Raw genomic sequence first — 24,738 nt, 5'->3', positions numbered from 1 at the left:
GTTAGTATGAGCTCATCGAGGGTTTACCCAAACGAAAACACAGGTGGTACTCACAGTCGAGGCAGGTTGGCACGGAGACGTCTTTTGGGCTTGGAGAAGGGGATGGTGCCGTTTCAGGAGCAGGTCCTGGAAGTAAAAGCACAGCACATCTAGCTCGCGGCCACATTGGTAGCTTTTGTCCTGCATGGTTAAAACCATATGCAAAGACTTTGGTAAAAGCCAGTGTCCTACCTTGAACCCTGATGGCTAGGTTCTGATTGTACATCCCCCCTTCTTGGGAGAACGTACACTGCCAGGTCCCCGCATCAGAGAGGGTTACAGACTCGAGCGACCCCGAGTGTGGACTTCCATCTGGTCTCGTCCACCTCACTGTAGAGTCTCGGTCCAGACCTTTCACCTGACAGTGGAGCGTGACCTCACTCCCCAGCTGGAGGTCAGCGGAGGGGCTGGCCCAGACTGACAGAGAGGGACAACAGACGGGGGGCGAGGATACGGTGAGAACCACAAAGAGAGAGGGGAGGCCATGCTGGATGGAGGACTTCATCCAGCTCATCGGGAACGTGACCCACCCTTATGACATCATGTTTAGTTTAGTTTATTAACTGGATCCGTGAAGACGTATCACTTTCTCTGCACAAATGGTCACATCTTTGCAGACTACAACATCTGCATTTGAGGGATGTTCAATCATGAAATTAAAGGGGCTCTCCATCAATTATACACTAGTCAGTTTGTGAAAATTATTGTATAATAGGGAGCTTTCTAAGGTTTGAATAAATAACCCTATAGGTCTATGTTACAAACTGAGGGTTGTCTTTAAGATGTAGAAGTTTACCAGACAGGTAGGGTCTAGTGAAAGACATTCTCTAGTACTATGAGTAATGTAGGCAGTGTTTTGGGACTTTGGGCCGTCTCTTTTAAATCCCCCAATGTTTATAAAGATGCAATTGTAAATTACCCCTTTAAGGCATTAAACAAAAAACAAAAAAAGATATATATATATATATTTATACATATGAAAAGGGACATATATTATATGTGTGTACATAATCTTTTGAATTAAATGCCTACATTTCTTTTCAAATCAATTCGTCAAAGGTTACTTTATTCGTCCAGTAAATGTGCTGAAGTAATTCTAATAAGTAAACAGTCGTTAAAAAAGTCAGAACCCTTATTAAATTGTACTTCTCTTTGTTCACTCACTTATTCCACAATACAATGAGTATCAATAAAAAGACATATATATCATGCACTTACTTTTTCCCCTCATTGTAACAATGAGACATTTTTTATGTCTACCGCTCACCTGAGACCACAAGGAGTGTGTGTTCTTGACGACTCCCATCTGCATTACAAACAAACTTTCCGGCATCTCCTTCCTTCACTGGAGAGATCTCTAGCTTTGTTTGCGATCTCACCTTTGACCTTAAGGCAACATCACCTGTACCTATAGCAGAACACGCATGTCGTGTAATTAACAACTGTGACGCTCTTAAAACTCTTTTCAAACAAGTTGTCTCAAGTCTGTCTGTACCTTTGCGAGAGATGCCGGACTTCCCAGAAATACTACGCAGCAGGTCTGCTCCATGTTGCCACTCCAGGATGTCAGTGAAGGAGCTAACCCCACACTCCAAGGTGGCCCTGTGCCCTGGATGAGTGAGGATCACTTTGGCTGCAGCAGGAAGTGCAGCAAGCACTGAAGAGAGAGGATCACATTCATGAAGCACATGAATAGATTCACAGGAGAGTACCACAAACTCTGCGTATTCAGACAAGGACCAAATGTTATTGCAATATATGTTATTAATTTGCATTGGAGATACTAGAGTGAGTATGAAGTTAAAGGGCAATTTATCAGGTTTAATCTGGGAGTATTTCTCTTAGTCTCATAAACAGAGATATATGTTACTGGCTACTCGTTACATTTTTTATTTTGAAGAATTAATTAGAATGATTTTCTAGTTGAAGTATTTTAACTCACCAAACCACACGATTGTCTTCATTTTAAAAGTTGGATCTAAGTGGAAAAAGTAAGACAAATGTACATTACAGTGAAGACGAAAGTATTTAAGGAAAAAACAATTGAATGCAGTGGTTCATGACACCACACACAGCTCCTGTTTGAGACGAGCACTTCACCAAAAAGCATGTCATCCCTAACCACCGAGCGAGCGCTCTACTTCCTTCCTCTCTCTACCTCTTGTATGAAAATATCAATCTTTGTAGACTTGCATTAAAAAACAAAAAAAAAAGGAAAGTTCCGACGTGCGTTTTGGCTCTTTGGCATTTAATTAACACTCAATAATGCGTCAAGATGCTTCGCTGGAGACCAAATCTGGTCTGATGGTACATCAGAAATAAGAAGTGTTATAAAATAAATGTGCAGCTTTATTACTATTAAGGCAAACAAATCAAACATTATTATCATCAAAGTTCTTTTTTTTCTTTGCCGTTTCATGAATTTTAAAAGGTTTAATAATTAATTTCTGCAAGCTTGGATAATGATTTTTTTCTGCCCAGATAATTCATATATAATTTTGATAATTATACAACTAAAAACTCTTCTTTGACATATTATCAATATATTTTGACTCACTGGCCAAACAATAGTCTCAATTTTAGAAAAGAATCGTTCACCTTAAAATTGGATCGACCTTAATAGATTTGAGGCTTTTGCGCATTTTTCTTCTCCACATTTAATCTTGGCTCCGACCCTCGTTTCTAAACAAAGTTTTGATTAGAGATATAAGAGGAGACACAAAAGCAACCTATATACCGATTTTTACTAATGTCGTTAATCCGTTGCGTTAAGTTTGAATTACATTACGTTAGAAAAGGAAGTTTCAGAATGGTCACATTAAATCCAATACTTGCCTTTAACAATATAAAACTTGATTTCATCATCTAGTCTGTGATCTTACCTTAATTTTGAAGCAGTTACTGAAAGCCAAAATCTTTCCTCATCCTCTCTCTGCTTCACTTCATCGAAAACAAAAGCGCAAGGATGCAAAACCTGTAGAAGGCGGAAGACTTCTCAGAAGAAAGGTGCAGTGGAGCTGCAGGCCGAGCCAGCCGGCGCTTTGTGGGTTCAGCTCTTCGTGCCGCCGCTGCCTCGGAAACTAGGCCAGGGATTCTGTACATAGTAGTTTTTACCCGAAGCTGAGAAAACAATGGTGTACAAATAACCTAAATGACAGAGGCATTAACTATTTCAATCTCAGACAATTCAGTTATCATGATGCCAAAATCACATGGAAAAACCAAATACAGAAGGGAAACAAGCTCAAAGTAACTCCATGACGACTAGTTAAAAAAGAAAAAAAAAAAAGGCAGAATGACAGAAAGACAATTCTTTATTTGTTACAGCAGAAGTAACAAATAATTTGTTTGCAAAATAAAACAATAAAACAAAAATCAGCCAGATATCACCCTCACCAAACTTTAAAGAAATAACTGTTTTTATTTTTATTTCCTTTTTGTAACACACATTTGAGCCGTTATTCACTTGTTTGATTAACTGATATTTCCTCTCATCGTGGATGTTTAACAGTTTTCGAAAACAACACGTTTACTTCCTCACTGAAACGGGGAGAGGAGAAATGAGTAAAATGGTGACACCAAACTGCAAACATCCAATAAAAGAGAGGGCCGGAAGCAACATATGTTGATGGGGTGGGGCAGTGACTACTGATGGCAGTGGAATCAACAGTCAGGACATGGATTGAGGTGATAGTTAAGCAGGGAGTGACTGGATTCAGCAACCCTCTCATGTTCGGGGGCCTGTTCCATGAAACTTTGTGAATTATCTGGAGTCAAACTTGGAGCACGCGTTTTAACCAACTTTACTCAACATAGTTGTCCAGGTAAGTAACTGAATATGCTTCTCTGAACAGGCCCATGGATTGTAATCAATGGATAAAAAGGAAAAACCTCCTTCCCAAACACCTCGTCTGTACATCCGCACCAATGTATTCAACTGTGTATATATGCAATCTGAGAGATTTATTTACACTTAAGTCAGTTGTGAAGCATGCCAGGGCATTTTTTTAAGAGCTTGGTGGGGTGTGACTATAAATGCTGTCTTGTGTGTTTGTGTTAGCGTCCACATTTCTTCTTCACCCTCGGATCCAACGATCCGCGTCTCATTCAGCCACTCTCCGGTAGAAGTAGAGGTATCCCAGGTCTTTGGGAGGTTTCTCTGAAGCGCAGACCTTCTGATCGTTGAAGATGACCCACCTGTGAAACAGAGAGAACGTTCACGAAGAGCTACTTGATCACAGACAGGTTACTGATTGGATTATGGGTACAAAGGGGCTTTTTAAATCTTATTTGAGAATAAAATATCCACCACTTGGGTAAAGTGACAATTGCTTTTCCCAAATTGCCAACAACATAATATTAAAAACATATAAAAGGTCATTTTTTTAGGAATCTTGGGTCATTTATTTGTTCAAAAATAATTTACGTTTTCAAAATATAAAATCAATCTGGCGTTTACTCCTGAAGTGAATGTAAACGTTTAAGGTTTAAGGCTAATGCTTTTCCTTGTGGGTCAGACCAGACCTGGAGTATGGCGCCCCCTGTTGAGGCACTGTAGAATTAGCTACTTCATTACATTACACCAGTGTTTCTAAAATTGGGGTTCTAGCACCACTAGGGGTACTTTGGAGTACTGCAGAGAGTTCTATTTAATGTTCATTTAAAAATTATAATTCATATATAATTCACAAAATAATGATACTATAATGAGTTCAATAAAAAATATAAGTTTAGGTTAACCACATTTATGTTCAATATTCCCATTTTCAATACAACCGTTGACTGCAGCAAACTTCTTTTTTTTTTCAACCAAAACAAAAAAATTGTTTGGAGGTTGTCACATTATTGAAAAGGTTCGAGAACCACTGCATTCAAATATGTTATTTAAAGACCGAATTTATAAATTAAATTTTTAGAGAACAGACAGCATCATTTGTGAGACTGTAACAGATTAGTTTTTTGTTTCTTTGAGAATATGGGATGTTCAGAATGCCATAAACCTATTTACAAAAGAAAAGCACTCACTGATGATCCTTCTTGATGTGACAGACGTAGTGGCCGCACATTGTGCTCGTCCCCATGTGACTGATGAACGCAAACAGCTCATACTCTGGATAAAAGAGAGAAATCATGTTAAATTATAATTAGACCATATATAAAAAGATATACATTATAAAATATGAAGTCAAATTATGATGCAATGTCGTTCTCAACACATCTCTCATCCTCGAGACTCACTTCCTGGTCCGTCTTTGACACGAGGCCCAGGTGGAGGAGGATCTCTGCCACCCTCGCTCTCTGCGCCTGAGCGACCGCCTTCAGACACATCCATGGACTCCAGGTCATCCAGGTGGGAGAAGATCCAGTCTACGGCCCGGTCCAGGACATTACTCTGAAACAAACAACAGTTAAACGAGACATTAGAGAACGTCAACAAATGGGCTCTTCAAGTCTGTTTTGCCTTTACAGTACAACATTTTACAAGTTTCTTCATGGATTGGCAATCAGATTATAGAAACATAGCAAAATACATTCGATGCATGATTAAAGTTCACTTCTGTAAATGGAGTTAAATGTTTTATATTGTCACAATAACATAACTAATAATACTGTAATAGTCAGGATATAAGAGCAAAACCAGAGCTATGCTGCTCAAGTGTCCAGTGCTCTTTTGAAAAATAATTTCTAGTAGTTTCCGTTGGATATGTAGGAAGAACTGTAGGGGCTACTGTAAATTATGTTGTCAAACCGCACGTAGTAAATCAAATCAAAGACATATCTCTGACCAGTGCTTCTGAGACAGCTCAGTGCAACTTCAAATCCTGCTAATTTTTCTTGAGGTATTAATGCCAACAACTGGTAAGTCTCCACAAATGATGCAACTTAGAAACATTACTGTCTGATTGAAAAAGGGGGCAGCTGTGCCTGTATTCACACTGTGGCAGATGAAATAAGTCAAATCAGCAACTCAAACTGAAAGGAGAGTGACTCTAACCGTAGCTCGAAGTGCTTTGGTTGCCTGGTCTCGGCTGAAGCCCATGGAGACAATGGTTGCCAGGTGCTCCTCTGAGAGGCTCTCAATGGGTGTGGTCCCGGCACCGGAGCTGCAGCCTGGCAACACCAGGGGGGCCGCAAAGTCTGCAGCCAAATCAGAAAGAGCAGAGTGAGAGGAGCGACCAGACTGATTGATGACTTGCTTTCTGGTCAAATCCCATAGCTCTGCACACCTGGGTCATCCATATGGCTCATGATCCAATTCATGGCAGCATCGATTCCAGTGTTCCCAGTGTAGTACACCGCTTTCCTGCAGGCCTCCAGTGGGAATCCCATTTCACATAACTGGGACACAGTGGAGTCATCAAGGACTGGAGCTGAATGTGTTGAGAGGAAAAGGTTGAATTACTTTACGCATTTCACATTGTTACTTTATCCATGTCATGAAATTTCCATTAAAAAAAGAATCATGTTAATATCCTGTAATCAGAGGCCAGCGGATGACACGTGTCACTTTGACTTGAAATGTAACTCAAATCACGTCACATAATACAAAAGTAAAACTAAATAATAAGGCAACAGAAGGACAGAAGAAAACAGAAAAAAGGAAAAGGATGAAACAAGGGTGGACAATTAGGAGTTAGGAGGCAAAGAGCAGAAACTACAGACAGACTAACACAGCAGTGGGGAGTAGAGAGAGTCGTCCTCCTCGTTGCCATGGAAACCCAGGATACCTTTAACCTCCACATCTGGGGTCATGAGTGAGGGCGGGGCCACCTCTGGTAGAAGCTCCTCCCCTGGCTGTTGGCCAGTTGCATGGAGGGCACTCAGGTCCAGAGTGTCTGGAACGTCAATGCTCACATCTGCAGAGTAAACCCATCAATTACCCAGCATCCACTTTGGTCCAAATGTTTGTTTTACACACCTTCATTTTAGAAACGAAATCAGTGAATACCAGCAGCTAAAACGTGCCAATACGAGTCCTCCTCTGCCCTTGTGCTATTGGCTGGTATCAATTGCAGGTAAAGAACAGCTGAGCAGCTGCACTTCCACTTGAGAGTTAGTTTGTAATGTTGCTGCCAGGTTAATGACAACAACCTAATTATACTGTTGTCAAATTTCAGTTAGTTACTGTTTTTTTTACGACAACAACACTTTACCAGAAAGCTCCATAGGAGAGAGCTGCACTTTTTGTTCCTTTATTTTTCCCCTCCTGATATCTTGTGTAGATAGGATTTTAACTTTTCTTTTTGTGTAATTTAGTTATTGTGGCTTTATTTCTTCTTAGGTATGGATGGTTTGTTATTTTGGCCAGTTATAATCCAGTTTCTATATCTCTGAATAAAAGACACATTGTTTTAAAAACTGACTACAGTATAAACTGTATAAATGACATTTTTACAACATGAATTTCTAGATATGTATTATGTATTAAAAGTATTAATGCAATACTCAGTCTATACTAAGGGGTAATGTCTCTCAATAAACAGATCAACTATGTTAGGATTAGGAATACACACTTTTGTGTAGAGAAAGAAAAACATTTGTCTTCAACACAATTATTTAATAATATCTTTGCTCACCCAGTTTCTTGGGCACCCAGTCAAGGCCAAAGGTGAACTTCTTAATCTGGATGACCAGGTGGTCAGGGAAAGAGGCAAAGCGGGTTGTTCTGACAAATGAGACAAAAGTGGGTATTAATAAATACATCTTGAGATTTGTTTCATCACTTTAAGTATGTGCGGCTGTCTCTCTTCATACTTGGTAGCAGTAGTCTTGGACTGCACAGCTGAGCTCCAGAAGTCGGTGAGGATCTCTGGTTCACTGAGGGCCGCCATGCAAGCTGTGAAGGGGATTTGTGCACGCACTATAGGGGCAGATGAGTCCCCCTCCTCACGCCGGCGCTCTGCCTCTTGCAGCTCTTCTGTTCAAGAAATACATTCATTTATGAGAAACACTACTACCATTATTACTCACATCTTTTAAGAGGTGACATCCATGTCTGACCTCGAGCTGATAGGTACGTGGTTTGTTTCTGTGAGGTTACGTAATTCTTGCCGTTTCTTGGCTGAGTTCTCTGACATCATTACTTCTCGTTTAGCATACCTTACATTTCCTTTTCAATTAATGAAAGTGATGTTGCACAACTCCATCATGTGGTGCATTTAACAGTCGTGGTAGTGCTGCTCCATTTATTTCATAATCCAATATTCATTTTCATATTTGGCTGCAACATCTAGTTTCTTTCACGTAAGAAATCAATTATTGGAAGTTGTGAATCCATTCAGAATCACGCCCGAGTTGAGCTCCATGTTCCAGGGCTGAGTCGTTAAAGCAGCGGCACAGCTTTGAATCCGATACGCAGCCCATTGCTGCATGTCATCCCTCCTCTCTCTCCCCCTTTCCCTGTCTATCTGTCCTGACTATCCAATAAAAAGGCAAAAAAAACCAATAAATAAATAAATAATAATAATTAGAGATCGAGTTGGATATTGTATCGCGTCAGCCCTTCACCTGTGTTGGTAGCCTGGTCCATCGGCACAGGCAGCTGGACGATGTAATCCACCCGCTGCGTGTACTTGGCTTTATGTGATTGCTGACAAACAATCCTCTCCTCCACCAGGAACCTGAAGGCTTCAGATGGGTTGGACCCAGAGCGACAGTTCCTCTGCGGGTGAAAAGAAAGAATAATTTAAGAGAAATGCTGGGGACCATAAAGATATGCAGAGTGTGAGTGTTACTTTACCTCCACCATGTTTATGAAGTGCAATAAAAACTCCTGAGCATCCTGTTGTCGATTCGTAGAGAACTCTGGGTGGCCCCGCCCAACCAGTGCTTTGAACATTCGTGGTGCTATACCGATTTGGTCTCCCTGCAACCAAAGCAGGAACAGTCAGAACAGTGAGAGCTAAGATTAAGTAGACCACATTTTCACTTATTTCTGAGTGTAATTCCCACATGTGACATGGATAACTGTTAAAACTAAGACTTGTAAATCCACTGTGACTGGTTCTTTTTTCCTACCCTAGGTTCAGATGCAACATTTTCATCTCCAGGGTCTGGCGCTGGTTTGGAATAATCTCCTGACAACAGACCGTAGCCGAGCTTGGCTCTGTGATAAACAAACAAAGCTGACATCACTTCACATCCAACAATATAACAGAGGCTCACACAGGTGTGGGATTTGGATAAAAGTCCTAGATGTATTTTCAACTTCTTAAAAAATGGGGGAATGTCTAATCAGGGAGAAGACTCATCTCTGGTGGGTATATAAGAAAGTTTTTGTAAAGCCACAAAAGTAGACATTGTTTTAATTAGGTCACATTAACATGACATTGGCAGATTTCAATTTAAAAAGGGAAAACACAAGATTATATATAAAATATAATGTGATTGTCATCTCATATCTGATGGCTGTGCAGTTTAGAAAGATGAGGATAGGACGCACACGTTTCACTTTTGTTCCGACATTGAGTCATTCAATCAGTGTAGATTACACATTATTATATTTCTTGCAATGGCATAGAGCTAAGATGACAAGAGATCAAGTGGCAATATAGGTCTGTCTAAACCCAGCGGATATCAATTGAACATTTCTATTCAGGAGGATAACCCACATTTTTAAAAAAATGAACATTTAAATTCTAAGCTGCCTTGAAAATAATCTGTAATCAGCTTTGAGGTTGACAGCAGACAATGAGTATGTTTATGTGTATTTTGACATTTGTAATATCTTCAAACACTGTCCTTTGCATTCCTGTCATACAACTGATAGGGTGCTTTGGGGCATCTAAGGGCAATACAAGAGTTTGTCAGAGAGAATAACCACACTAGAAGAGGACACTTACACTTGGGTTTTAAAGTCTTGGGTGGGGTCACTTGGGGCTTCATCAATAATTTTGTCAATGTTGGACACATATCTGGATGACATGAAGAAAAGGATATGAAAAATATTCTTTACATTCATTCGTACTGTTAATGATAAATACTTTGAAAAGTGTAATTTCTAAATAATTATTTCAACTCTACAGCTGTAAAAGCCACGTTTGTATGTTTACCATGTCACATCACAGGAAGTGACATGGTAAACATACACACTTGGAAAAACAGGAGGATGGGGGCTATGAGTAGAAGAGGGTACTGACTTGTTCTGGAAATCTGGAACGGTGAAGAGCACTTGCATGACAGAGTTGAGGTAGCAACTGTTGCCCAGATTCTTCATGCCAGTCAAACCGTTGCCAAACAGGGGCCTCAGGGTGGTCCCCGACTCCTGAATCACCTCCCACTCCCCCACACGCTGGTTCACAGCAATCTCCAGCTCTGTCATTGTCCGTTCAGTCTGAGAGCAGAGAGGTCAAAGTGATAAGAGAATGAAGGACGCAGGCTACAAGCAAATGGAAGTCTATGCGGCAGCCTTCAACGCAAGTTCTGAGAATGTAAAGCAAAATGTGCCCATAGGAAGGAGCAATGATAGCAAGCAGACAAGGAAGAAAGTACAAAACACATCATCACTGCACAAAGTGCTGCACTTTGTCTCCTGCTCCAATGTAGCACAACACTTACACCCCCCGCCGGTGCAACATCATTATGTGTATGCAGCAATACATTAACAAGACAAGAAACAGCATTACAGTGCAGAGTGAGAGGTACAGACATCAGTCCCTAATATAGATAATAATACTATTATAATAGTTTAATGATATGATTTTCTGTATACATAAGTATCAAATTTGGCTAATTATGTAATACCAGGGTTTATCAGTGGCATTTGTTTTTGTGGCATTAGAATAACGTAGCACTCTAACACTGCAGCTGAATTTAGACCCCTTATGAATACCATGTACCCAATCTAGGAGGTAGAGCCTGCCATAACCGTCTGGATGTCTGCCAACAAAACAAATCCAATACCGTTGACTCCATTTGTACCACTTGAATCGTAAAGTAAAGGGTTCAACGATAACTTATTTTGATGTTGAACAGAGCAAACCAGTTGGGAAAATGGGCAGATTTCATATTTGCAATCATCAATGTGAAGAAAAAGAAAAGAATAAAGTCTGCTTCCACTAAACACAACATAAACACAGAGCTTACCTTTTCCATGGTCATCATGTTGATGCCAAAGTGAGATAGGTGCTCTGGTAACTTGGAATCCAGTACCATGTCATCCTCATCATAGGAATACACATCTAGACATATGTCATACAAAACAGAGGTGGCAATTAAAAGGCAATGAAGTCGAAAGCTTTAGACAAATGCACATGCTCCATAAAGTCAAACAGGTTTGAATAATAGAAAGCCCTATCGCCCATATTATGCCAGCGATATTCTTAGTCCAACACAAATCCCATTTTGTTATCTTTTTTGGAGTCTTAAAAAATGCTTTAAAATGTATTGTTAAGAGTTTTATTATAAAAATAGTACGAAAAAAATAAAAAGGAGGGACATGTTGGTGCCTGCGTGTGATTGACAGCAGGCTGAATGGCCATCCGGGGAACACGAGAGCAAGTAAACAAACTTGCATCGTGTCTTTCAAGATATGAACACACAGTGTGTTGTTCACAAAAGCATTGACGAGAAAGGCCCACACCAGCATCAAAGTAACATTTGCAGGAAGTGGAGATGCCATTAAATGTCCCGGAGCTGAGCAGATTATTTGCTATTTAGCCTGAAAACTGATGTTAGCAGTGAATTGTCCCTTGGCTAGTGTTTGATGGGTGACTTGTTTAACAACTTGTGCTCCGGGAGACTTTAGCAGAAAGCTAAAATGTGTTGTTCAAAATGTGTTGTTCGAAATGTGTAGCTCTTGTGTTGTGTAGCGGGCTGCTGTTAACAGTTTGATTGAATGTACAGAAACATGTTCTACCTACAATGGAAAAAAAACGTTTTCATTTCAGTTGGACTTCAACATTTTTACAACAGAAAAAACATCCTGCCATCTGCTTACCCCCTCCATCAGGAGTGATGGTACCAAGTTTGACAGCTATTGGGTATCCTGTCTCCTGGAAGTGTAGAAGGGCGTGGTTGTTGCCCCCGGTGCCATCAAAATACCTGCGACCACACAGCACTTTGCCGTCTGTCAGGTTCATCCAAATATTCTCCTGGAGGTCACACACCTCACACCGCCAGCCACTAGGATGTAGAAAAAACAAGTAACACAAACTCTCCAATAAAAGTGCTCTGAAATAAATATTTGACTCTTGCACTGCCCTTGAATATCTTGTAAGCTTTGACTAATAGAACTGAACAGCCATCTCTATTCTAAATTACATTATTGGAGACACAACAGCATCAATGGACCAATACAATAATGGATCCTAAATGCAAAAGCATTATTGCGTACATTTTCGCATTTGCAGTTAGACATGTAATATAAGGGAAGCTTTTTTTATAGTCACTAATCTAGGAGGGACTTCATGGTAGGTTTATTCAATGGACAGTTATGACATTGTGTCTCACCTGGGAGGGATCTTGACTCCGTTGTCAAGCTGTTTAAGCTCAATAGCATGCCTTGACTCCTGTCTCACCTCTCCATCCCACTGTTGAACTTGTAAGGCATGAGACACTGAGTCGGCTGCCATGATACCCGCCATTGATAGGGACACCTTGAGAAACGGCAAATTAATCAACAGGAACAAATTAGACCTGACTAACAACTCGTGATAAAACTTCTCAACTACTTGATTACTGAAGGTAACACAATTGATAATCCAAATGCGTCCGTAATATTATATTATTAAAAGGTATATATACAATATATAGTTTGAAGGCATTTTAAACGGTTGTCTGTAGTAAGACAATGTGATATTGTCAATTCTCATATTGTAGAGTAGTACGTATATTGCCATTGTGATGGTGCAGACAGAACCTTAACAGAATGATCACATTTCTCTTGTTAGAAGAGACACGAGATCTCACCCGCTCTCTCACAACATCAGGCATGGTAGCAAGGTCCTCTGATGTCACTTCTTGTCTATCAGGTAAAATGACCACCTTTACATCCTCCTCATACTGCTCCTGCTCCACATCAAACCCTCCTTCAATCCCTGGATAGAACAGAAGCAAGAGGGACGGTAGATACAGGCAAGTCACAAAAGAGAAAGCCTGTGTTATCCATGTTTGTGTAAATACTCTCTCATGGACTCACCTATAGCCAATCTGGTGGGCTTTTTCTTTGGCGGGTGTCCAGATCCAGAGTTATTGTCATCTTCTTTCTGTGGGAATAACATAGTTTATCAGTGAGTGTAGAGATTAGTTTAGTCAACATGTTAAGAGAGAGTGAAGATAGTGTCAAACATAATGACACTATCATGACACGAGTATGTGCTGAGGGAAAAAAAAAGTTATAAAAGTAGATTAAAGTGTTCACCGGCACCTTCGCCTTGCGAGTCCGGGTTATGTGTAAGTAAGCCCTCTGGCCAGTCCGGGCATGGTACCTGTCCACATACTGACTCCCAAAGCCAAGGAAACTGTTCATGCACAGATACAGTCCTCCTTCACTTTCCTGCAAAGAAGAAACAGGCGATAGTGAATGTTACAACCTGTGCTCATCTCTCTAATGTGACACGACATTGGGAAGTTAAAGTTGAAGGCAATGCGGACGTTTTAGATGTCACATCATCAGGTACAATATTGTAGCATCCTGCTAACGCTTGCAATTCAGCTCAACACAGGTTTTATTATTGAAGAGATACTTATAACAAAAGATTTAGAAACTATGATAACATATAGAGAAGCAAAAACAGTGCTGCCACACGTGTGACTATAACTCGACTGAGTCAGCTCGTTAGCTAGTTTGACAGCATACCCAGTTACACTGACACAGCTAGCTAGCGAACGATCTGCAGCAGCTACGGTCACATTACAGGGCGCTATTAGCTTAGCTTGACGCTAGCTTGCTAGTTATTTGAAACGGGAACATATCGTGTTGTCAAGTGTTGTGTCCGAAGTAAAAGACAGCAGACAAAACGCCCCGTTAGACAAAGACACGAACGAGTGGAGGTTAATTAGACATGAAACAACACTGTTTAGTTGGCTGACGTTTATATCTGTGAAGGGAAGATGGCTCACCGGCGAGGAAAATGACAAGGCGCATTCGTCTTTGTGGACCCGGTCCCCGGGCTTCGGGACCCGGATTGTGGACAATACCGACATCAAAACCTCACCAACCTCCGCCATGACCAGATAGCTAATTCCGCCTTTCAGTGGGACACTTGCTTCTCTCTTTTTGGACCCCCCAGCCTCTTTGATAACCCCAGCTCGGAAGAGTATCTGTTGTCTCGCACGTCTGGTGTCGTCTGTGTGCGGCTGAATGAATCCTGAGACGCCGCCTTGTGTTGAGAGAAGGCCGAGCGAAGTGGGGCTGCGGCTCGTTACCGTAACATGGCATATAGACGCGGCCGATGAGATGTTATAATACTGTATATTTATATTTAGATCGTTTCTACTAAAGCCAAGTCACTACTTAAAATCATGTCTGCACATATATCATATATTAATAAATACACTAGTGATTTACACGTTAACCAGATGATGATTCATTTCAGTTGGTCCTCTTTTACTGATAATTACGGTAAAAGCGTTTGAACACAATCAACGGCTCCCTCTCGCGGCGACGTGGATGAACTGCAGCTCGGCTGGCTGGATAATAATCCGTTAAACACGTCGTCGGACGAGCTCAACGCACGTCAATTAATCACTTTTAGCTTCATTTGAACCTTAAACTAGAGGAGGTGTTAACGTGGAGCAGTGGTGAATGCATCATGTCAAACGACAATCCGTATTCTCTTAAAACGAGGGGAAACTTTCTGGATGGCACTCTCCTTCTTTCCCCAAATATTTCCATAGTCCCTCCTCTTCTCCCAACTCTCTCCTCCACGGGCTGTTTCTCTCACCATGGCGCTGCACTCGGACCATTCCGCTGTATACGTGGCGTTTCATTTTGCCATCATAGCACTACTTAATTGTACTACAGCAACTCCGGGGAGAGGCGGCTCAAATGGGTTGTCACTGCTGCAGCCGTACGACTTCTTATATTACACCGGAGTGCGCTCGTACTTCGGCGAGGAGTGGGTGAAGGCTGCAGAGCTGCTGGAGAAAGCGATCATAACCAAGCAGTCACTGTTGAGAGTGCGCAGGCGGTGCCACGATGAGTGTGTGGCAGCAGGGAGAGATGCATTCAAGGAACTGGGTAAGTTATAAAGTGTGTGTGTGTGTGTGTGTGTGTGTGTGTGTGTGTGTGTGTGTGTGTAGAGACATACATAGTTTATGTATGGGGTCACTGGTGGGCCAATTTGTTATTATGGGCCTGTTCAGTAGTTATTTATGAGTAATTGCTTTATCTACATGGACAACACATCAATTGAACCCACATTTGAATTGTACCACACAATCAGTAACATGGTAATGAAATGTAATATTTCCGACTACTTCGCTGTAGTCTGTGCCGGTGGTTCCGAACCTTTTCCCCTTTAAAGGAAGCCATGTTTACTTGTGACTCTTTATATTATGGCCGGAGTGTGCAGCTACAACACTTCAATACATCAGTTCGACCAGTTTTATTTTTTTCATTCTCAGATTGTTATTCTCAGATTGTTTTGAAGAAGTGTTGAGGCCCAAAGACAGTGCTGAAAGTAATAAAATATTTTCCAAGAAAAGGACAAAAAGAAAACACAGTAAATATAATTTGTTATAACAGTTATACTCTTTTTCTTTATAATCATTTTGTGACCCATCAGATTTTTTAGTTGAGCCCTTGGTAACCACTGGCCTATACAATGCATACATGTATTACATTATTGATGACTTCATAAAAATAAACACATTACAACATTTCTCACACATTTAGCTATTTTCTTTTACTTTTTACCATGAAGTTACCCAAACTAATCCATCCATCCATTGTCAGCCGCTTATCTGAGGTCGGGCCGCGGTGGCAGCAGGCCCAGCAGGCCGACCCAGGCTTCCCTCTCACCCAGTAACATTGTTGATGCCCCGAACCACCTCAGTGGACTCCTTTCGACACGAAGGCGTAGCGCCTCAACTCCAAGTTCCCTCCTGATGTCCGATGTCTCCTTACCCTATCTCTAAGGCTAAGCCCAGCCACCCTATGGAGGAAACTCATTTTGGCCGCTTGTATCCGCAACCTTGTTCTTTCGGTCACGACCCAGAGTTCGTGACCATAGGTGAGGGTCGGAACGTAGAACGCCCGGTAAATTGAGTGCTTCGCCTTCCGGCTCAGCTCCCTCTTCACCAAGACGGTCCGGTGCAGTGCCTGTTTTACTGCTGCGGCCGCACCGATCCGCCTGTCGATCTCCCGCTCCACCTTACCCTCACTCATGAACAAGACCCCGAGATACTTGAACTCCTTCGCTTGGGGCAGAGCACCATGGCCTCAGATTTGGAGGTGCTAACTCTCATCCCTGCCGCTTCACACTCGGCTGAAAACCGCCCCAGTGAATGCTGGAGGTCATGGTCCGAGGAGGCCAACAGGACCACATCATCTGCAAACAGCAGAGAGGCAATCCCGAGACCTCCAAACCTGCCCTTCTCCACCCACTGGCTGCGCCTAGATATCCTGTCTATGAAAATCACGAACAGGACCGGTGACAAAGGGTAGCCCTGGCTGAGGCCAATACCCACCGGGAACGTGTCTGACTTATTACTGAGAATACGAACACAGCTCTTACCGCAGGCGTACAGAGACTGGATGGCCCGTTACTGGTCCGGCACCCCATACTCCTGCAGTATCCCCCACAAAAGCCCCTGAGGGAACCGGTCGAAAAGCCTTCTCCAAGTGTACAAAGCACATGTAGACTGGTTGGGCAAACTCCCAGGACCCCTCCAGTAGTCTTGCGAGGGTAAAGAGCTGGTCCACTGTTCCACGACCGGGACGGAATCCGCACTGCTCGTCTAGAATCTGAGTTTCGGTCGAAGCCTCCTTTCCAGCACCCTGGCATAAGCTTTCCCCAAGAGGCTGAGTAGTGTGATACCACGATAGTTCGAGCACACTCTCCGGTCCCCCTTTTTGAAGATGGGAACCACCACCCCGGTCTGCGAGTCCATGGGCACTGTTCCCGACCCCCATGCGACATTAAAGAGGCGTGTCAGCCAAGACAGCCCAACAATGTCCAGCGCCTTCAGCATCTCAGGGCGGATCTCATCCACCCCGGCGCCTTGCCACCAAGGAGCTTTTTGACTACCTCCGCCAGGGATATGGGTGCAACCACCCCCAAGTCTTCAGGCGCTGCCCCCTCTCCAGGGGACACATTGGCCGGGTTTAGGAGTTCCTGAAAGTGCTCTTTCCACCACTCGACAATGTCCCCCGTCCGGTAATAAAAGGGAAATATAGGGCTTAACGTCATCTGCTCAGACTGTAGGCTACGCAGATAGAAATGAACCTTTTGCCATATCATAAAAACTAGACAACTATAAAATCACTGGCAGCTTCCCTGATTCTCAGTTTCTGAATTGCAAAATCAAAAAGGAGTCGAGACATTAAGTTGCCAAATAAATCCATTTGTCAAATTCCTACAGTGTGGAATGGATGAGTCAGCTAGCTCGCAAGTTAAGTGAAAAGAAAAGTACTGTTTAAAATGTAGTCGACAACTTGGGCTGTGTGCAAATGTATACTGTTGACGATGCTTAAACTATATTTATTAAGTAGACATGATTATCTTTGGTTTTAAAGATGGAGCATGTTCAACGGTACAGTATATTTCACTCCCACAAATGATTCATGTTTTCTGTATTGTTAGATTCTGAAGGGGGGAGTCTGTGGGACCTCTGGACCTTGGATTGGGTTCAGCAGAAGGCTGAATGTTTGAGGTTCTGTATTGGACGCTCTGTCACACCTGCAGGACAGCTCCCTGTTTCTACCGATATAGAGTATGAATTCAGCTCGCGCAACCCATACAACTTCCTGCAGGTCACATACTACAAGGTAAGCCTCAAAGCGGCATCTAGAGACATACAGCTCAATGTCTATTGTGACTCTCCAACCCCATTTACTCTCCTCTTCCTGCACATTAGTTGGATAAGTTGCAGAAGGCGGCATCAGCAGCTCATACCTACTTTGTGGCCAACCCCAGTCACTTAGAGATGAGGAACAACATTGAGAAATACAGACGCATGGATGGAGTGACCGAGGAGGCCTTCCAGGACAGAGAGCTTGAGAACGAGAAACACTGGGTGAGGTTTGAGGGACCATGTCTTCGTAAAGGGGAGGGGCATGGAGAGGCAGCAGGTATTAGGTTAACTTTACCCAGAAATCATGCCGTGTAATATCCATAAACTGCCTTGGTTTGTCTGTTCGTATGCAAAATAAAGCTAAAGGAAAGCAAGAGAATAGTTTATGATATATAATAGTAAAGGGATGAGCCATATTAGTTCACAAGGAAAAGGATCAATATTACAATTTTACATTTCAGTTCATCCCTTTCTACGGGCTTGGGATTTTATATACCAAAGTACATTATTTCATCTGGCTACACAGGAAGAAAAAAAAAAGAGTTGAAGATGTGAGTTTAGAAAGACAGCCATGGCCTGAATTCCTCGCTGTCACTCTCACTCTCACTTTCTATTATCCAACCATGTAATCCAAGCCTGCTTTTACTTATTGAAGAACTCTGATGAAGAAACTTACTTTGTCTATCAGACACACTTGTTATAACATGATAAGGCTTGTCTGAAATAGGCTTAAATTGTCCATCTAATGGCATGCCTCAAAATCTGTCCAAGATGTTATGACCAGAACAAGTCAACGTTTTTACTTTTATTGTAATGTAATGAAAGCAGCATCTTCTTCTTGAAAACCTCATCTTCTTGTCCCTCTCTTTACGTGTCATCAAACTTAGGTCCTGTATGATTCTGCAGTTCAGTATGAGGCCTCCTCTGACTGGCTGCAGGCAGCAGAGAAATGGAAAGCTTCTGTGAACAAAACACTGCGGCAGACAGACGAGTGCAGGGTGCAGTGTGAGGTGGCCTCCCAAAGGCTGCCAGAGGACAGGGGAGTGGACAGCCATGATGGCGTGTTCGAGAAGGCTGCAGGTATGACAATAAATAAAACATAACAACGGCCCCCAGATCGAAGCTTTTCCACAGAAAGAGAATGAAAAGGAGCCGCTGACCCTACGTTTCCTTCGCGTCTAGCTCTTTCCCTCTCTCTGCTCTCGTGCCGGCAGTCCTGTGTGACTCAGGTAGCCACAAGACCCGGGAGGATTTCTTCTCAGGAGGACTTCTTGACAACACAGCTGGAGCATCTACATATTGCACAGTTTAAAGGTCAGGGTTTAGAGGTCAAACTGAAGATAACTCAAAGTTATGATACAGTGTCTGCGTATCTTCCTCTGAATTAGGTGCCACTGCTACTTATTTTTTGCCTTCCTGCTTCCTCACAGCTGGTGATATAAGTGGAGCAGTGCAGACGCTTCGCTCCCTTCTCTTGTTTTACCCCTCTGACAGGGACTCCTTAGACAATCTGCAGCTCTACTACGAGACACTAGGGGGAGACACAGAGTCACAGGGCACACAGCCTGCTCAGGTAAAACCTAATGTCCATTACATTCTAACCACAACTATGGCAGTAATAACTGTAGTCATTTCAGAGATGCAGACTTTAAATATATATTTAATTTCCTTACTTGTGTTGGACTACGTGTGTGTGTGTGTGTGTGTGTGTGTGTGTGTGTGTGTGTGTGTGTGTGTGTGTTTGTCACACAGGAGATTGTTAAATACATTAGCCGTGCTCTAGAGGAGAAGACACTTCTGTATTTTGGGATGGAGAACCTTGACTTTAGTTTCACAGACCCAGTAAGTACTGAGGCAAACCTAGGCTATTCTGATCCTCAAAATTACAACCACAAATTGAATGAATTGTCTTTCCCTTTAGGATCTTTGGACTCCAGAAGATGTTGTACCTGAATCACTGAGATATAGTTGGAGGTGAGAATGAAGAAAAATCCATTCTGTGTCAAGAGCTCTTGTAAAAGTTATTGTGATTTTAACTTAGTCTTGTTTCACTCTCAGAGCTGAACAAGAGAGAATAAATGATAAAATAAAGGAAGGAGAGCACAAGGAGGAAGTGGATGACAGTGGCTTTTATTCAGGTGAGACAATCAGTTTGTTTCAGTCTGTAGCAGTTAAGATGTGACCACTTTCCTATCTCATCCTTTCTCATTTGTCCTCGCTCCAGGTGGTCCAGTCCTCCAGGTGGGTGTGACCATCACCATGGATGACCAAGTTATGAACGGGACCAATCGCGTCGTACTCGACGGAGTCATGACTGAGAAAGAGTGTGACAGAATATTGCATTTAGCAACAGTGAGTGCAGATCGTTAAAGAGTCTGGCCTCTTGAAATAGAAATAGGAGTACTCTCTCTCACCTGTCCTTCCATCTTGTCTCTCACAGGCTGCAGCATCTGCTGGGGACGGTTACCGGGGACGACGGTCTCCGCACACGCCTCATGAGACATTTGAGGGCCTGACTGTCCTCAGGGCTGTAAAAGTGGGTGAACAGAGGACAACGGAAACAGAAATATGACGTGTTTTTGAGCAAGCGTGAATAACCTGTATACGAATGAATGAACTAAATGTGAATTAATTAAAGATGCAGTCATCACATTATCTTGGGGAGCAGCGCTGATCTCGTGCTTTAACATCATTTATGAATCCGGTATTTTTCTTGACACAATCTTCTTTCCCAGTTGGCACAGGATGGTATGGTGAACCAGTCAGATGCCCGGCTGTTACATGAGCTGGGCGAGAGAGTGAGAGTGCTGCTGCACTCCTACTTCAGGAGCCCCTCAGGACTCTTCACCTCTTTCACACACCTGGTCTGCCGCAGTGCTGTTGCAGGTAACGCCAACATTACCCACATCTCTCTTGAGAGAGATCATTATTACTTGCTGAAGGAAATGTAATCGTGCCGAACATGTGGAACTAGAACAACCACGAGGACTTCAATACTGTGAATTTGGATGTTTTCGTTCGGTTAGAAAAACATATTTGTTTGATTTCCTGTGCCCTTAGGTGATCAGAAGGGCAGGCTGGATCTGTCTCATCCTATCCATGTTGACAACTGTCTCCTTGAGCCAGAGACCAATCAGTGCTGGAGGGAACCACCAGCGTTCATACATCGAGACCTCAGGTACACAAAAATAAACAAAATGGACATTAAACACTTAATGATCAAGTCTAAAAAAATGTGTTTATATTCTATGTTTCAACAGTGTTGTGAATTAAATTGTATCCACAACTTAACTGAGACACATAATGGTTATTATTATGGCTGAATGACCTGCTTCTTCCACAGTGCCGTTCTCTACCTGAATGACAACTTTAATGGAGGAGAGTTGTTCTTCACTAACAGGAATGCCAAGACAATAACAGTAAGTCACTTTTCAAACTTAATCCCAGGTTCCATCTGAGCTCACTTTCCTTAACCCCTTCCTCCGTGTCTCCAGGCTCGCGTAAAACCCAGCTGCGGTCGACTGGTGGGCTTCTCCTCCGGTCCAGTAAATCCACATGGTGTCACTGCAGTGACCAGTGGCCGACGGTGCGCGCTGGCCCTCTGGTTCACAAAAGAGAAGATATACAGGGACATGGTGAGCAAAATGACGGCACACGGCAGTGACCTCCTCCTCGGGTCGGACCTGTCGCCTGCCGTCACGTGTTTGTCAATGTCGTGACGCCGGTGTTGGATAACAAGAGCAGCTGGAGTGCAATGCAAATCTGTTGGTTGTTTTCATGATTTAGCATTCACAATGCCCCGCCTTTGATCACACCCCCACCAGTGTCCTTCAGATTCATTGCGTCTTTGTACAAATCTTGAAATAGTTACAGTAGCTTACCCAGTTCAATGCTGCCTAACGTTTGCATCATGCAGACTGTCAAACTCAAGTTAGTACGTTTTATAAAGGAAGAAAATAACATGTTCTTCTTCTTGAAAATGGCAAGTTGAATTCATAATCAATAAAACACATACTTGCCAAACCCTCACATGGTCTAGGGTCATCAGTAGGTTATGGTGGGTAAAGTATTTGCTTTATTACTTCATTGGTATTACCTTAAATTGTAATATTTACCATTGTGTAGTTGTTGCCGGTGGCTCCTGTAGCTGCTGTTCAGCAATCAGAATGAGGATCTGAATGAAAATGACTCTCAAAGGGAATACATTTCACCAGTTGGCGCCACACACAGTCATTGCTCTGCTTTTGTTTGCCTCCCTCAGGAGCGAGAGGAGGCCGAGGCCATGTGGGCTGCAGATGGACAGAGCGTGGTAAAAAAGGACGAGGAGGAGCCGGAGGGCGGCGCCACCCCTGCCAGGAACGCTCGGAGCCAAGCGCCGACAGAGAGGAGCAGAGGGAGAGGCAGGGTGACGGGAGGCAAAGACGAACTGTGAGAGCCAGAACGAATCTGACAGACTGAAAGCCACAAACTGGAATGCATGTTAATCTGCATCCACCCTCCCATAGCAGGACCATTACACCAACCGTGAACACATGATTCTTCCGTTTGTTAGCCACACGGTCACTCTCTTCATCTTGCTGCCTGTTTATGTAAAGCTGCTTGCTTGTTTGTATATACTGTATTTATACTGTATATGATGAAGATGAGTGAGGGAAACACTTCTGTACTTTTGTTTTAGCAGCTCACTGACCGATATCACTCCCTTTTAAAAATGAAAAGAATAAAAGAAGAAATAAAATAGACTCTTAACCAATGTCGCACGAGTACTATATACCATATGCACACAAGTGAGGGACTGAAAGAGCATTGGAGACAAAGTTAATTGATTAAGAGATTACCTCACTCCCACTGTGGCTGCCTGCTGATTAAAAATAAAACTGGAAGCTGATGACTTTTCTCGGTCTGTTCCAACCTGTTAAGAGTATGACGCATGTCATAAATGATGATATCAGACCTCACAGCAGTAAGAAACTGTGAACGAAGTTAGATTAGTGCAGAACATCAGACACTACAGTTCTAAGTGGTAAGAGGGAGAAAAGGGAACGTAGAGAGAGAGAGGGAGAGGTGCACAGGGGGGAAAAGGATAGAAATAGAGAGATTAACGTTAATCTCTCATAAATGAGTGCATTTGTTTATGAAGCTTAAAAAATCTCCCATTTAGAATATGGAATAGTAATCCAGCGAGAGATCATTTAATCATGCACGTCCAGCTGAGTGACATTTGACCACCCACTTCCATCTTATCCTTGCCATTACAACCAGTGCCTCCTTTTCAGCCTCCTCTGTTTCCATCAAGTGCATTAGATACCGAGTCAACAACTGTTTATGGCCCATATTAACGCTCTCACTCTCTCCTGTGTTATAATCCACTGCCGCTGCAGAATTGGGTCAGCAGGCCGTTTAATGGAGCCTTGGTTTTTAACCTTTTTCCTTCCTCACACGCTGAAACATGCAGCACCCTAAAAGTGTGCATTAATCTTCTCTTAAGTAGGTGTTATATATGTCAATATAATGCATCCTAGATATCCTCACTCTAAGGACCCTGGCCGTCTACTGTTCTAATTACAGAGCATACCATTTATAGCTGTATGATGTCACATTTCCATGTTTTATATGATTAGCATAAATGATGTAAAGCTGAATTATAATAATACATTATTTCTAATTATAAAACGGAAATCACAGCATCCTGTTGTCACAACTGAGTGAAGTGTTGTAAATAGTTGGCATTCGCCCCTCATGCTGCACTTCCACGCATTAACTATCCTACTATTTGGGTGTCTACGAAAGATTTTGTGTGATGCCTTGTACTACTTTTAGGTACAAACATAACATAAGAATTATTGGGAGGATTAAAATTCATGGTTCTACATTAATGCCACAATAGTTGTTTGTGACTGACCGATATGGCCTTTAATCCCGTCACCCCTCCCCTCTCCACTCACTCACACCCCATTCATTGGTTAATGGTTAATGGTTTAGCGACCCGTGCTGGGCTTTATAGACTTTTTAAAAATCTGCTCTCCTAACAATGAGGTAGTGTTTGTACAAACTTCATATGATTTTAAATGACACAAAGCAATGTGAGTTATAAAGCGAGCTACAAATAGTCTTCAAAGTCTTCTTTGAACTTAAAATAACAGACGTATTTGAACATACTCTTACATTGTTGGTTTATTTTTCATATTCTAATGTTTATCTTTAATCATATCTCATACTATTATACTGTGTTTATTGTCAAGCACCAATCACCAAGTCAAATTGATTGTATGTACAAACAAACTTGGCAAAAAAACGTTTCTGGTTTTGAATCTTTTAAAACGTTTTATAGTAAGGATAAGGCAAGACCTAGACAACACTGCTCTATAAATAGTAACCCCAAATCTCTCCCTTACTTTTGGTTTTCTCTCAGCCTGCAACTCAATTCCTCCAAATCTGGGGTCGCATCCGCCAAAACGTCTGTTTATGTCGTCACCGTGCTTCAGTGAGCGAAGCTGGATACTTTTAAACTACAGAGCTGAATTTATTGACACTGAAACATAAAATAGATACAGGAAGTAGGCAACGCACGCAACACAAGCCGACAGAAGAAGTCCATACTGTGTAAGAGTCGCAGTGATGCTTTTTTATTTATCCAAATCTTTTTCCTGAAGGGTTTGCATAGGAAGTAATAACGTGATCCTAGTAGGAAACTTGACTTTTTTTTTTGCTCCCTTCCTTCATGGAGGTCAAAGTTCACGA

At 42.3% G+C, this 24,738-nt stretch overlaps 3 protein-coding genes across 7 annotated transcripts in view; 1 reads left to right on the top strand and 2 right to left on the bottom strand.

The window, feature by feature from the left end:
* Positions 1–3,249, bottom strand: part of cd4-2.2 (CD4-2 molecule, tandem duplicate 2) — a 4,375-nt gene extending 1,126 nt beyond the window's left edge. The window contains exons 1-7 of one of the 2 annotated variants that reach the window (XM_034553853.1): positions 2,922–3,249; positions 2,638–2,721; positions 1,982–2,017; positions 1,535–1,696; positions 1,307–1,447; positions 232–456; positions 55–126 (exon numbers count right to left, since the gene is read on the bottom strand). In XM_034553853.1, the coding sequence (XP_034409744.1) occupies positions 55–126; positions 232–456; positions 1,307–1,447; positions 1,535–1,696; positions 1,982–2,003 (622 nt within the window). In that variant the 5' untranslated portion in view covers positions 2,004–2,017; positions 2,638–2,721; positions 2,922–3,249. The remainder of the gene's footprint in view (positions 1–54; positions 127–231; positions 457–1,306; positions 1,448–1,534; positions 1,697–1,981; positions 2,018–2,637; positions 2,722–2,921) is intronic. The other variant, XM_034553852.1, reaches the window with a different exon arrangement.
* Positions 3,250–3,335: 86 nt separating this feature from the next.
* On the bottom strand, positions 3,336–14,382 carry usp5 (ubiquitin specific peptidase 5 (isopeptidase T)). 4 transcript variants are annotated; one of them, XM_034553753.1, is made up of 20 exons: positions 14,101–14,382; positions 13,400–13,534; positions 13,178–13,244; positions 12,949–13,076; positions 12,490–12,635; positions 11,978–12,162; positions 11,125–11,219; positions 10,179–10,372; positions 9,882–9,953; positions 9,058–9,145; positions 8,780–8,905; positions 8,548–8,701; positions 7,795–7,957; positions 7,617–7,705; positions 6,711–6,896; positions 6,267–6,410; positions 6,035–6,177; positions 5,278–5,431; positions 5,065–5,149; positions 3,336–4,236 (listed from the first exon to the last, which is right to left on the bottom strand). In XM_034553753.1, the coding sequence occupies exons 1-20, from the start codon at positions 14,206–14,208 to the stop codon at positions 4,143–4,145; spliced, it is 2,556 nt and encodes an 851-aa protein (XP_034409644.1). In that variant the 5' UTR covers positions 14,209–14,382; the 3' UTR covers positions 3,336–4,142. The 4 variants fall into 4 exon arrangements, with proteins under 4 accessions (XP_034409644.1, XP_034409647.1, XP_034409645.1 ...); XM_034553756.1 differs by having other exon boundaries at positions 3,337–4,236; positions 6,768–6,896; positions 13,406–13,534; positions 14,101–14,366; XM_034553754.1 differs by having other exon boundaries at positions 3,337–4,236; positions 13,406–13,534; positions 14,101–14,363.
* Positions 14,383–14,910: 528 nt separating this feature from the next.
* Positions 14,911–22,803, top strand: p3h3 (prolyl 3-hydroxylase 3). The gene is made up of 16 exons (XM_034553799.1): positions 14,911–15,220; positions 17,787–17,971; positions 18,061–18,219; positions 18,885–19,077; positions 19,180–19,311; positions 19,428–19,570; positions 19,750–19,839; positions 19,919–19,971; positions 20,056–20,135; positions 20,222–20,349; positions 20,438–20,533; positions 20,733–20,883; positions 21,058–21,175; positions 21,341–21,416; positions 21,492–21,632; positions 22,259–22,803. The coding sequence occupies exons 1-16, from the start codon at positions 14,926–14,928 to the stop codon at positions 22,427–22,429; spliced, it is 2,211 nt and encodes a 736-aa protein (XP_034409690.1). The 5' UTR covers positions 14,911–14,925; the 3' UTR covers positions 22,430–22,803.
* Positions 22,804–24,738: the final 1,935 nt, after the last annotated feature.

Source organism: Cyclopterus lumpus, chromosome 16 (assembly GCF_009769545.1).
Source record: "Cyclopterus lumpus isolate fCycLum1 chromosome 16, fCycLum1.pri, whole genome shotgun sequence".
In the NCBI taxonomy this organism is placed as follows: Eukaryota; Metazoa; Chordata; class Actinopteri; order Perciformes; family Cyclopteridae; genus Cyclopterus; species Cyclopterus lumpus.
Note: the sequence above shows the minus strand (reverse complement) of the source record. Positions and strands in the feature narration are given on the sequence as shown.

What these genes read in the sequence shown, in the direction of transcription:
- p3h3 (XM_034553799.1), top strand. Translation starts at nt 14,926, where the DNA reads ATGGCGCTGCACTCGGACCATTCCGCTGTATACGTGGCGTTTCATTTT. An exon ending in TGCAGGTCACATACTACAAG is followed by an intron (nt 17,972 to 18,060) that starts GTAAGCCTCAAA and finishes CCTGCACATTAG; the next exon opens with TTGGATAAGTTGCAGAAGGC. An exon ending in ACATATTGCACAGTTTAAAG is followed by an intron (nt 19,312 to 19,427) that starts GTCAGGGTTTAG and finishes GCTTCCTCACAG; the next exon opens with CTGGTGATATAAGTGGAGCA.
- usp5 (XM_034553753.1), bottom strand. Translation starts at nt 14,208, where the DNA reads ATGGCGGAGGTTGGTGAGGTTTTGATGTCGGTATTGTCCACAATCCGG. An exon ending in GTTCCAGATTTCCAGAACAA is followed by an intron (nt 9,954 to 10,178) that starts GTCAGTACCCTC and finishes CATGTCATCCAG; the next exon opens with ATATGTGTCCAACATTGACA. An exon ending in TCTCTACTCCCCACTGCTGT is followed by an intron (nt 6,411 to 6,710) that starts GTTAGTCTGTCT and finishes CAACACATTCAG; the next exon opens with CTCCAGTCCTTGATGACTCC.